Below are 14,633 nucleotides of genomic sequence, written 5' to 3' on the forward strand. Positions count from 1 at the left end.
CTATATATTACTATTATTTTAATAATAGAAATCTCATTTGAGTTATGAACATTGTTCGTTTAAGGGATAAACAATCAATATCTATTCAAATATTTTCGAAGACATTCCTATCAAAGAAACGGTGCCACATAATATTCTCTATCATATGCGTCATGCAACACTCTTCTCAGCTTCTCGCTAATACACATGTTTATGATCTTATTTACAAAAATTAACAATGTGTAGCTACTGCCTACTAGTAATCCAACTAACACATGACCTTGGAAATGATAGTGTGGGAGTTTAACCATCAATCCACTATGATTTTAATGTTTAATATTTCAAAGTAAAACATAATAAAGTCTTATAATTATATTCAACTATAAAGACATAGACAAGTTTTTTGATCTCTAGCTAACACTTGTATTAAAGTAATAACATCTCTCATCCCATATTCCATTAAAATTGTTATTTTATCTCCAATTTCCTATTTTTTTTTTTAAAATAACTTATCATGTCATAACATTTATTTTCCAATTTTGTAATAAACAAAAATTATCAAAAAGTAATAAAATTATTTATAAAATTTATAAATAATAATATACTTGATAATTATAACGCATAATGGGCATCATTCGAACTAGTAAAGTACTAGTTTCTATCAATTAAGCAGGTGGTTAGATAAGATCTATCTTTCGTGAAAGGGACGCAGCAGGCTGGAAAGATTTGCTAACCACATTTTGGACAAAGCGCACAACAGAGTTGTTTGCAAGTTGATGATTTCCTTCTTCACTTCTTTCTTTCCACGTGTGAGTAAAATATATTAATATTTAATATTGTTTCTCTATTTTATTAGTTTGTCTATTTTGACTTTTAATTTTGTGCGTTTGTTAGTCTACTCTTTTGACCTTAAATGTCTTTCATTACATATTAGTTTAAATTATAACGATTGAATATAAATACTTATTTATTTAGATAAATCAAACAAAACCGCATATTACTATATTTTTTCGTACATATTGAGAAGAATTCAGAGATTCTCATTAATTGTGAAAAGTGTAAAGATTTAAAGTGAGCAAACAAAAAATTACAGAGGAAGTAATTAAAATTTTGAGATACTTTTGCTTAAAAAAGAGTCTATGATATACTTCATTCTTATCTCAACTCGGTCTGAAATTGGACACAGCAGCTGCCGGTCGGGATCTCAACACAACACTATCCTTATACAGAATTAACATAATAACTAACACAAACTTGAAATAATAGCGAAAAAAATTATTTTTATTATATATATGCCACTATAACAGTAGGAGGGAACCACTGCTTGGTTCACTCCTTTAATTACCTTCATTTGTTGTGGTTTCAATAACTTTCTATCTCTAGGTGTTTTGGTTCTTCCCCCACTTTCTCTTTGTTTCACTTATTGAGAAATGAATGAAGCATTTTTGTAATAACTCGTAAAGTTAAAAGTAGAGCTTTTTCAGAATGTAGAATAAGTTCATCAATAAAAGAGCAATACAAATCAAAAACATTCCAATTTTGATCAAATTATATTATAAATTTGCAAAAGAATGATCTTTATACTTCCTCCGTTTTTTATTAGATGTTACACTTTTCAAATAATGGACTCCTAGGTAATTTTTGGAGAGGAGAGAGATAGAGAGAGTGGAAAACAAAAGGGCCCCATGTGAACATGTGATAGGAGAGAGATAGAGAGAAGTTATTACCCAAAATAAAAGTGTAACATCTAATGTAAAACTTCCTAAAATAGAAAGTGTAACATCTAAAAAAAAACAGAGGAAGTATATGATATTTGAAACTTTTGCATATCCTATTTCACATCGCTATTTGATATTACTTTCCATAAGGGTATTTGAAATAAACTACAATCGATGCAATTTATTATAGATATAGTATTGATATCAATAATGAAATTGAACAATTTTTTTTATCAACAAATCAAATTTCCTATGAAATTAAAAATATACGCTCAAACTCTTACTAGGAGGGAAATAAAACTCTATATAATGGGCAGGTAAAAACTCTCTATATATATTAAGAACATGAAACAAACAAAAATAGGGATTTTCCATCAACCAAAAGGTTGGTGATAGCCCCTAGGTTGACAAAGGTGCAAGCTTTGTCATGTCGAAACCTAAATGTTAAGAAATCTAGGGTTTTGACTTTTGAGGGAGGAAGAGAGGAAAGAGGAAAAAGAGAAAGAAGGGGAATTGACTAATATATACTTAAAGTGGCATATCGATATTTGTTTCACGTCTGGATATATATCTTTAGAATTAAGATTTCGATACTCTTCCTTTCGACAAAGGCCATGAATTTATTTTACTTTTTGCTATTTGCTTATTTTTTATATAGATTTGGTCCTTCGTTAATCTCCTTTTGCAGTTTATCTCAAACTTGAGAGCAGATAATATTGCATATAATATATAGCAGTTGTAAATCTTACGTATTAAAACTAAACTACTCCATCTGTTTCAAAATATAAGGCATTCACGCTCTACGAAAATTTGCTTTGACCACAAATATCTCTCAAATACGATAAATAAAAATTATAAAAATTATACCGTTGGATTCGTTTTGAAAAATACTATAATAATATTATTTTTTAAAATTTTTCTATCAACATAAATTGAGAGTAATTAACGGTCAAAGTTCGACCTCGAACATCGTGCGTGCCTTATATTTTGACAGAGGGAGTATTATCCACCAATCAAAATATTTTAATAGGTAATTATTTTTTTTCTTTTTCATTAATTCCCAAAAAACCTCCTATTTTGGTAAATCATATACACAACCAAAACCTTCCCAACTGATCAATATATGTTAAGAGTTGTTTGAAATTTTCTTGAATCCCCAAACGGCCAAACCCTCAAATTTTCGAGATTGTAAGAAGGTTGTATTGTCACGTAAAGCAATAGTTGTTGGAGAAATCTTCCACTATTTTTTTCGATATTGTAAGAAGATTGTATTGCCACGTAACACAACATTTATACCAGAAAATTTTGACAATACACAATAATCATCTCATATCCGTCACAACTAAGACTTGCTATTGAAGGAAGACGCGATGGAGTCGTCATTTGGGTTTTCAATCCAAATTCTTAAGTTTTACGCACATGTGCATCTAGTACTTTTTTGAGGGGATAATATCATAATATACACTTTCATAGTTGCAACTTTCACGCTTCAGGAGTTCCGGTATGTAACATATTTGCATGATGCATGTCAGCATGTGTCACGATAATGATATCAACATTATTATTGTGTGTAACAGAGGTAACCAAAAGATATATAAGAACAATTACATTATCATCACTTGTTAATTTTTAGATTTATATAAAAATGGGCCTGGGTAATCCAATAAAGAGGAGAGAGTTTAGCCCATTTACAAGCAGCTATCAAACACCCAGTTTAGACGAGACCCGCAACCCGAGCACTGATACCATGTTAATTTTTAGATTTATATGAAAATGGGCCTGGGTAACCCAATAAGGAGGAGGAGAGTTTAGCCCACTTACAAGTTAGGAGGTTCCATCCTAAAACCAATTGGTGATAGGAGGAGTAACTCCTTATCTTATAAAATGGTTTATTCTCTCCTCTTTCTCCAATGTGGGAGACTCACAAGTGGACACTTAATGGGTTTCAACATCACTTACCATTATTCTTTATTTTTTTTTTATTAGGAAATTAAGTCAGCCTAGCTAAGAGCTAATCCCTACAAGGCTACTAGCCTGTAGGAAATACCAACACATTAGCTAGTAAGACATGCATAGCATGTTAAGGAAATACCCTAGTATAATGTTGGGGTAAGGATCAAACTCCTGACCTCAGGGGCCAAGGGCGAGCACTCTACCCACTTGAGTTAACTCCATCCTATCCTTATACTCTCTATTAGTGGTGGATATATTATCCGTTGGGTAGACTAATTACTTTCCTATTACCCAAGCTTTGTGCATAGTCAATCTGAGAACAAATAGACATGGTATGCCCCTTCATCTTCTCGAAATAAATAGAGCCTTGAAAAAAAAGAAACAAATTAAGATCTACATAGTTATCTTAGTCAAAGATTTCAGTTATGAAATATTAGAAACTAAATTTAATCTTGACAACATTTTTACAATTCTTATAGATTAATGTATGAGATGCGACTATTAATTTTGGATAAATGTAACACAACCACTTCTTGTTGAAGATGGCCTTATATATGTGATCCTAGATAAATTTAGGAACGTCATAATCATATTCATCCAACACTCTTACTGTCTTAAGTTCTGAAAGAGATACCAGTAAATGAGATGAGTTGTCTTGACATGCTCACTCTACTCTCTCTTCTATGAAGTCTCTATACTACAACTGGCACACCACTAAAGTAAAATGATAATATAACGATCCCTTAAACATCGCAAAACCTCCAAGCAAATCAACGCAATCAAACATGATTAAGCAACTTAATGCTAGAATTCTGAAGAATAACATATTTTACGCGTTTTCATATTGTATCTCTGATTGGGGATGTTACACATTCATTTTCCTAAGCATATTATATAGACGACAAAAACACCAAGGATGTCTTAGCCTAGTGGTTAAGATTGAGGTGCTGTGAACGATAGGTCACAGGTTCGTATCCTCACTCCCCTTCTTTGTACTTTGTACTGCCTTCGTGGCTCATATGAAATAAAAAAAAAATATATAAATGACAAAAATGTTCAAAAAGTCAAAGATTATCGCTGTACAACTGTACATTATGAAGTAACAATTTTGCGACAATCTTTGCAGTATAAATTATGCTACTCTAATTAAAATTTAGATAGTTTCATGATTTTTTATGTGACTATATGTTATAAACTTATAATGTCGTGACTTATGTTATGGCCTTATGGGGTATGAGTATTATGACCAAAGAATAAATGAAAATATTGAAAATTTAAGCTCCAAATGGGGAGCCTGAGCATTGTTGGGCCAAGGCCTATGATTTACGACAACTCATTTTTTTTTGATAGGAAACTTCTCGTGTAATCAATTAAGAGAGGGACAAAGTGTGCATAAGTACAATAAAATGAACTTCGGAAGGGACATGTCGTTCCCATGTTCAGTAACGAAAGGCTTAATCTTACGGAGTTGATGGGCCCACACAATTATTATCCTTGAGAACATGAGACCGAGACAAAATTAAAATATCTTTGCTAAAAAACAAAAAATCCTACAAAATTGGGTTTGTCCTTAGTTGTTTACTCCATTTATTTTTTCACGATATTTAAGGCTATATTTTGGCTATTGCTATCTTTATTTACATATTACTCTTTCTATCTTACGATTGACTGAATTCTTTAAAAAAATCATTAAACTTATGTATATATATATATAAAATTACTAAACATGAGTTTATTAAATTTGTATGGATGTCTACTTTCTTACCTAAGATATCGCACACATGTTATGTGAATCAGCCAAAAAAAAGATCTCTTACAACAGGCTTTGGTGAGTTGTATACTTTAGCAGAGGTGGTGTTATATTTACTTTGTTCGCTTCTCATGGAAAATCTTTAGGCTCTATAATTCAAAATAGTAACATCAACGCAACAAATCAATTATGCTAATTATTATATTTATAGTCTTGTAGATCTAGATTCTAGAAGATGTATTTCTTGGGGATTATTTTTACGTGTTTACATCATGATATTGGGATGAAAGTCATACTCATTTTAACAATTCTTTCAAACTACGGATCCATTTTATATATCCATGTGACTTGAGTAAATGTTTACCCATTACATACCTTCAAAACTAAATTTAATTATCAAATATTTTGATGATTGAAATCATTATTTGGAGGGACCCATGCATTCACCTATTTTTTTTAACGAATCTTAATAAATCAACTAGGTGGATTTTGATGATATAAAATAGGGGGATTTTGATGAGATAATATGAGTCATTGAATTTTTATTCAATGGTTGATATTGGTCAAACTCTACCTTACAACTCTAAAGAATCCAAACACGGTTTAATTAGAGCATATTTGGTCTAAAAAAATCATTTTACCTTACTCATTAAGTTAAAGGGTCACTTAAAAAGTAGCGTAAATAAAATATGATTTTCTTAAATAAATAATGGAGCGGTCTTATCACTCAAGGATCGTCTTATTTGAGAATTTTTATTTTGATAAATGGCTAGCCACAATTTCTTGATAAGACCCAAATACTGAGCAAAGAAATAGGTTTAAATCCCTTAATCCGTACATCGGTACATGCATACAATTTTTGGGTTCTGAACAAACATTAACCAAGGATGTCTTGGCCTAGTGGTTAAGATTGAGGTATTGTGAACAATAGATCACAGGTTTGAATCCCCCTTCCCTTTTTTGTACTTTGTACCGCCTTCGTAGCTCATATGAATATAAAAAAAGTATTCAACCGAAACCTGCATATATCAAAGTGTTCAGTATAAGCATTATTCAACCGAAGCCTGCATAAATCTATACAGACTGTACTAACGCGAACCGACCAACCAGTCTAACAGGTCTAGGTGCTACATTAGATGATTTCGTGGTTGGAATGTACATATGCAGTGGATTGATCTTATGATCTATCATTGTTCTTCCTACTAGCATACATCATCCTCTCAGCATAACAACTTGGATCTGGTGTTCTTTTCTCAATTACTGGTACTTTCCTCTTATTAGATTAATGCACATCTAAATACCTTTGAAATTTCATTAGTCTGACACCAGGCAAGTTGCAGGATTTCTAACCAAAGATCTGTCTCTTAAGATGACAAACAAATGACGATCAATGACAAAGACAAACAATGCCACACTTGATGTGGAATCAGTTACAAATTGCTGTCAGTAATTTATGATTTATCATTACTCTTAGAACAAGGGTAGATAATACAAAAATTCCTCCATCATAATACTGTATTCTAGCCAAAGTGGGTAGTAAAAAGCATCACTAATGAGGAACTTATGTACCTTCAAAGAATCAACAAAAAAATAGCCAATAATGCTCTTTGGCCTTGATCTGCATCTATCTGTGTCATGACCTGTGTAAGATTCGGCTCATTTAAAACATAAATGGGCCTGATCCAGTAAAAATACGAGACGTACCCAGGCTTGTAATGGGTCCTATCCCTTTGAACAGCTCTAATCTGATAGGAAGATATCTATTGAAGAGATAATATGTTTATGCACTTTAATTGCCTGTCAAATGTGTAGGCTTTACCAGATGAAATTTGTGTGGTAACAGTAGATCCTCTATAATGCACTCGCTTGACAGAATTTGAGTTGTGTGACAAAATCCCAACTTCTCGTAAATCTCCTTCGCTCCAACAAATATTGACGGTCAATCCACCTCGAGCCTTTAGTCCTTTAACACAACCAGTAGCCCATTTATCCCTTGGAAGAGCTGGCAACAAGTAGAGATCTTTCAGAGTGCTCTGAACAAGCATCTCTGCTACAGCAGCAGAAAAACCAAAGTTTGCATCAATCTGGAAAGGCGGATGTGCTGAGAACAAATTACTATAAAGTCCTCCTTCAAAGTCTCCCTCACGATCAGGGTCTACTAAATTGAACAAATGCTTGACCATTCGATATGCATGCTCACTATCACGCAGGTTCGCCCACAATGCAGCTTTCCATACAGTAGACCACCCAGGACCATCATCTGTTCGTTTATGTAGTGTATGATTTGCAGCTTTACAAAGATCTGGATTTTCATCAGCAGTTATTGTATGACCAGGAAATATACCAAATAAGTGTGATACATGTCTATGATGTGGGTCAGGGTCCTCGAAATCTTCAGCCCATTCCATAAGTGAACCATCCCGAGCTGTTCTATAAGGCGGTAGTCTTGCTTGAGCCTTCACCACTTTTTTGACTAGATCATCTTCAGTTGTTCCCAATTCTTCAGCAGCAGAGATAATTATGCCAAACACTTCCTTAGTTATTGCCACATCCATGGTTGATGAGTAACTCACACTCGCAGGCTTGCCATTCGGGGCAGTAAACATATGCTCAGGAGAAGTTGAAGGGTTAGTCTGTAAATATCCATCTTTTCCTTCGATCCACCAGTCTAACAGAAATGATGCTGCACCTTCTAATAATGGGTATGCTTTGCTTTTCAGGAAGTTCTTGTCCATTGTATAAGTGTAATGCTCCCATAAGTGAGTAGAAAGCCAAGCCCCACCCATGGGCCACAAGGCCCAAACTGCTTGCCCTCTATCAGGTGATGTCTTGGCCCAAATATCAGATACTTGATGTACGACCCACCCGTTAGCTTTGTAGTTTACATTAGCCGTTTTCTCTCCATTCGTTGCAAGGGAAGACGTGTAATCAAACAATGGCTCTTGCAACTCATGAAGATTACAAGGAAGAGAGGGCCAGTAGTTCATCTGAAGGTTGATATTCAAATGAGGAGCACAATCCCAAGGTGGCTCGATATCCTTGTTCCATATTCCTTGCAGATTTGCAGGCTGTGTTCCAGCTCGCGAGCTAGAAATCAACAAATACCGACCATACTGAAATAGTAGCTCCACCAAAGACGGATCTTCATCCGTTTTAAAAGACCGTACCCTCTCAGAAGTAGGAACTATCTCATTCTCTTTATTCAGGGCCTTACTGCTTTTAGATAGCTGAAGTGAGACACGGTGAAAGAGTTTTTGATAGTCGTCTAAGTGACGGGTATAAAGAGCCGAGTATGAAAGACTACTTATTGAGTTCATCACAGTAAGAGCTTCTGTAGTTGGATTCTTCTTGGAATCTGAAGGTTTCGTAAATGGTCCATCAAATGAAGATGATGCGACCAAAAGAACAATTGCATAATCTGCATTCTCAACTCTGAATTTATGGTCCTCGATATTATGTATAACCCCGTTATCACCACCAATTTGTAGATTGAGAACCATAGAGAACTGAGTCCCTTTTGGATAGTCATCAGCTTCATCTATTCTTGGCGGTATCCTTTTGCCACGGCAACTTCCTTCCATGATGATCTGGTTTTTTTTGTCAATGTAAGATTGATGATGCTGTTTGCTATCTAGATACACTGTAAAAGAGAGGGAACCCTTTTTACTGGATGAGATCTTGGTTGCAATCACTTGATCAGGATTTGATGCAAAGTGTTCCCTGGTGAACTTTACATCGCCAACGGAGTAATTCACTTTAACAACCGCCGTATCCAAATCTAGCTCTCTTTGGTAAGTATGAGCGGAATGGTGGTCATGGAAGTCCAGTTTGAGATCACCCAAAAGCTGATAAACCTTCAGACATAACAAGCATACTGTTTAATTAGAATTTTGCAATTGCAACAATTATATGTGCATGGTGATAGAAGTGTATCTCAGGCACCAACTATGTATGCTTGTAAATGTTAACATTCCATAATCAAATAGATGCAAAATCAAGGGGGTGATGGAAAATCTTAATAGTTAAAAATATTTAACAAAGAAACATTCATAGTCAAAAGTTGCACAAAAAAACTTTTAAGCAAAATACGTAAAAAGTTAAGTGGTCTAATTTAAAACGATTGGTTAGACTGTGTGTGTGTGACAGGAGACAACTGCTAAATTGACCAGAAAAAGCTATTTTTTCAATTATATTCAGAAAATTAACTTAAGAAAGGAAATGGAGGAGCATACATCAGATGGTTCTCCGGAGAGCTCCTTATCTGCCACAGCCGTAGCTTCAGAATAGTTTCCATTATTGACGAGCTTTCTCACAGTTGCTAGTGCCTCTGGACTATTTGGATTTGTATAGTTTTTGGGAATTCCAGTCCAAAGTGTGTCCTCTGTAGATCATGAACAAGGGACTTGTTTAAGCATTTTTCTTTGTTCAACTTTAAATTTTCATATCAGAATAAAACTAATTATGTTGCTTAGACTCTCCTACTCAAAATACACACTTGTATGTAGAACATGGTGCGGATATGTACATGGCTAACAAGCCAAATGTACATGAATAACAAGTCAAATAAACACATGTATATGGCTATATGACTAACAAGCCAAATGAACATATGTACATCTATGTTAATACATGTTCATTGGTATTGGTCTTTATGTTCACACTCTAGTGCTTGATGTTCATCGTGCGTATGGTGCTCATCCTACGAACGTATGTATATACTAATTTGGGTCAAAATCCTTAAGTCCAACCCACAAATATCAGTGAAATTAAATTTATACAATTATATTCAAAGGAAAGAGCAAAATAAATATACAGAAAAGGGGCTAGAGCCATGTTTAAAACTGGATTCACCCCCAATATTATAATCTCAGACTGTCAGACAAATATGCAATTATTCATGCTATGAGTTAACCAAAGATTTGGAACATTCAAATAATAGATCTTTTTCTCAGATACACGTTCAGAGATCATATTCAGCAACACTCAGAGATCTTTGCAAGTGTTTATTTGGCTTGTTTTGAGACATCAAGTATCTACCAAATTAATTAGTAATATCCACGCCATTTCAATGACATCACCCACAAGAGCAATCAGTATTTGCGGAAAAAATTATTACAATATGCTGGATTATTTTTTCTTTTCACGAAATCACCTCATAACAGAATAACAATACCAAAGGAGGAGGAAATGGATCCTATTTGTCTAAAAACATCCAAATTTACAACCTAGGATTTCAGTATGAACCACGTTTGGGAGGTCGAGATGCCAGCAAGCCTAAAAAAGTTAACATTATGAAAGTATACATTAAGACGAATCTAACAATATATCATATAGTAACACTTGATTTTATCTAAAACTAATAAATGCATGGTCAAACGTGGCAGGTGATAGTGCAATTTTCAAAAATGTAACATGTACTCCCTCTGTTTTTTTTTATCATTCCTACTTTGACTTTGCACGTTTGCCAATGCACGTTTTAAAACTTAAATATCTTTCATTATATATTAGTAAAAATTATAACGATTGAATTTTATAAAGTACTAATTGAGACGAATCAAACAAGACCCCACATGACTTTTTTTCTTATAAATTGAGAACATTTGAGAAGATTCTCTCTATGCATGAATAGTGTCAAGATTCTAAGTGAGAAAGATAAAAAAAAACAGAGGGAGTATTTCATTGCGTAGGAAGTATTGATAATTTTGGTTATTTGGTACATTAGCTAAAAACTAGTAAGATGAACTTAAACTAAAGGATGAATTCCACCTTGAGCACCTCAGGTTTGAGTATTTCGACTTTAGTTTTTCACTTTGGGTACTCAGAGATTACCAACTTGTTCCTCTCTAATTCTTCTCAAAATTATAATCTGACACATACTACAGTCTACAAGACTACAACCAATAATTTCTGATATTTCTGAAACTTTCCAAAGATGCAAGGGACAGAATTGGACTTGTTATTTACCATAACAAATTTAGTAGTCTCAATATGAATTACTCTTCAGAAAGGTTCAAAAATTCTTGGAAACTCGAACTACGACCCAAAAGAATTCCCAAAATATTTTGAAAACAAATCCAACAAGTTCCGAAAAAATCCATTTTTTTGGGATCAAAATTAATCTCTAAAATTGTTTTGCAATTGTATTCTTTGGAAATTATAACTTTCAATATTACACTAGAAATTTTGGTAGCGTGTGTTACCTTAACAATGGTGTAGTGTAGGGTGAGCCTGTGAGGATCCAAATTCCAAATTGAAATCAATTTGTAAACCTCAAGTACCCAAAATGTGAATTCTAATAGTTATCTTAGAACTTTGTCAAACTTGGGGCACCCAAAATGCAGAATTACTTAAATTAGATGTTGCATATCAATTCTTCCATTACAAATAACAATATAATTACTCCAAATTTTGTCCTTGTTACATGGGTAAAAGGAGGCTCCAACCAATTAGACCAACGTTAACTCTTATTAAAATTATTCAATATTATGTATTAGTAAAGATGATTTTCCAATGGGCACACAAAAGAATAATTAGTTTCAATTAGTGATGGCCACTGGTGGGGGCTGGGCGGGCCGGCGTGGGCCGTAGCGGGCTGGGCTGAGATTTCACGGCCCAGGACAGGACCGTGAAATTCATGGGTTGGGTAGGCTGGTTTGCGGGCTGAAAAGTCTTGGCCCACACCGGTCTGTTAGCGGTTTTCACGGTTCTGGCGGTTCGTGGGTCTGGTGGGTTGGACCGGGCTGGCGGGTCGACATGAGATATTTTTTTTCAAAATTATTTAATCATTGAAATTATTCATTATTGTTATATAAAATCTTTAAAATGAATAAAAATATATACAATTATTAAAATTAATGAATAATTTCATTATTTTAAATTTTGATTGAATTATAATATATGTAATTTGATTAAAATATATACAATTTGATTAGAATAACGAGAGCATCTTTGAATACTCAAAGTTTTATATCCGAAGCGAGTTTTCAAGAAACTGCTCGAGTTTTAGCAAAAGCGGCTCTACGGGGCCGTATCGATTGGTTAAAAGGACTAAAAGAAAACGTTGTTCTGGGGGGGATGATACCCGTTGGTACCGGATTCAAAGGATTCGTACACCATTCAAGTCAACATAAGGGCATTCCCTTGAAAACAAAAAAAAAGAATCTATTCGAGGGAGAAATGGGAGATATTTTGTTTTACCACAGAGAATTATTTGATTCTTTTCTTTCAAAGAATTTCTGTGATAGATCAAAACAACAATGATTTATGGGGTTTAATAGAAGAGATTCATCTTTTTTATCTTTTATGTATTTGTTATGGTTATTTATAATTTAATTTAGTAATAAAATAAAGTAAAAAAATAACGAATAGAAAAGAATTAATGATTTGGGTTGTATAGCAACGGCCAATTCGCGGACACAATTTGGTTCAATAATAACTTGGACTGGGCTGGTCTGGTTCATGGGTTGAGCTGGACCGGTTTTGTGGTCCGGGCTGGGCGGTTTTAGTAGCGGGCTTTAGTGGGCTGCGCTCAAGAAATCTGGCCCACAGCCCACCCACCAATTTCACGGTTCGAGCTGGGTTGGACCGGGCTTTTTGCGAGCCCGACCCACACGGCCCACGAGGTGGGCTGGGTTGGATGGGCTGGATTGGCCCGCAGTGTTTGCCATCTCTAGTTTCAATATCTATAACATCTCTTAAAATTGAGCAAATCTATCCATACTCAACTAATGTAGAAACTGAAATTAAACATTTTTTCTTTAGAGTTTACCTAGCTTATACTCCTTTCGTCCCAAAAAGATATTCACATTTATAATCTTGACACATTTATAAGTAATAATAATCTTCTAAATTCTTTCCAATATATAAGAAATATAGTCTTCTAAAATCTATTTAATTTGTCTCGATGAATACATCTGGAAAATCAAACTTTTATAATTTTATATAAAAATAAGAAGAATATAGTCATACATTGACAAACGTGTGAAAACCAAGAAATAAGACCATCTAATTGAAAACTAGGAAATATTAAATAATAGTATTTCAATTGAGTTTTCTTTTGTGGTCACACATTAGACAAACCGTTAAAAAAATAAAGTAAATTGGCAAGAATATGTTGATAAACTTTGTGAATTTTAAAGTAAAAATTGTTTGCAATAAATTTGGAAGGGATGCACTATTTCCAACCACATATCTACACCAACAACTACAAAGATTTCTTGACAAGAAGATATTTCCTCCATTTCATAACATAGCGCCTTTTTTTTACTTTTTTTGAAGTCAAATTTTACAATCTTTGATAATCTCACTAATATATCAAAAAAAACATACTCATGCAATATCTTATCAAGTTTACCTCAATATTTAATTTTATAATTCAACTTTATGTTTTTTTATTAATACGAAAATAAAAATATTGGAAGTCAAATGGATATCTTAAACACCGAGTAAAAAAGAAACAAACATTATAATACGGGTATAAAGAAAATGCAAGTACTCAAGTAGTAACTAGTAAGTAGTAACTAATGAGAGTGGAGTAAAACATACCATTGAGATTAATAATCTCAGAAATAATTCCACCATGAATCATTGCACCAAGACGGCCATTACCAATAGGAAGAGCATCAGTCCAATTTCTAGCTGCCTCTTTAAACATAATTTTAAGAGGTCTCTTTTCTTCATTTTCCATCATCAATCTTCTTGAATGTTTCCATAATTCTCTTTCTTTAATGCTTTCAACATTTTTATCTGAATTCCCAAAACTACCTAAAATTACAAGTGAAAAACACAGAGGAAGAAGAAGAAGATGAGAGGGAAACTTTAGAGGGTCCATGTGATTTTTGCAAGAGAAAAAAGAAAAGGTGGGTGGGTCTTGATTTTATGGCCTTTTTGGCATAACATAATTGGGTTTTGTGGTATATGGGAAGTATTAAATAATCCTCAAAAACCGACAGTGCATGGGTCTCTGGCTTTCTGCCCCTCTGGCCTTTGCTTATTTGCTTTACTGGTTGGTGTATGTGAGAGGTACACTGTTATGAGTGAAGTGAACTCTGGTTTTTGACTGTCTTTACTCAAACTAAGTGCAATATGGTAAAAATAAGATAACGCGTTAATGAGAGGTTTTCACCTATTTTAAACAATTACTTTATCTGTTTTTTTTTTTAAAATAGATAATTAAAGGTATACATAGTTAAATATATTGAAAATCATAAAATTATTAGGATTTTTCTTATTTA

General features: G+C 33.7%; 1 protein-coding gene across 1 annotated transcript; it reads right to left on the minus strand.

Annotated features, from left to right (window-relative positions):
* Positions 1-6,837: 6,837 nt before the first annotated feature.
* On the minus strand, positions 6,838-14,386 carry LOC104904928 (alpha-L-fucosidase 2). The gene is made up of 3 exons (XM_010693347.4): positions 13,945-14,386; positions 9,633-9,781; positions 6,838-9,254 (listed from the first exon to the last, which is right to left on the minus strand). Exons 1-3 carry the CDS (start codon positions 14,228-14,230, stop codon positions 7,161-7,163), a joined length of 2,529 nt encoding a protein of 842 aa, XP_010691649.2. The 5' UTR covers positions 14,231-14,386; the 3' UTR covers positions 6,838-7,160.
* Positions 14,387-14,633: the final 247 nt, after the last annotated feature.

This window comes from Beta vulgaris, chromosome 9 (genome assembly GCF_026745355.1).
Source record: "Beta vulgaris subsp. vulgaris cultivar EL10 chromosome 9, EL10.2, whole genome shotgun sequence".
NCBI classification, from domain to species: Eukaryota; Viridiplantae; Streptophyta; class Magnoliopsida; order Caryophyllales; family Amaranthaceae; genus Beta; species Beta vulgaris.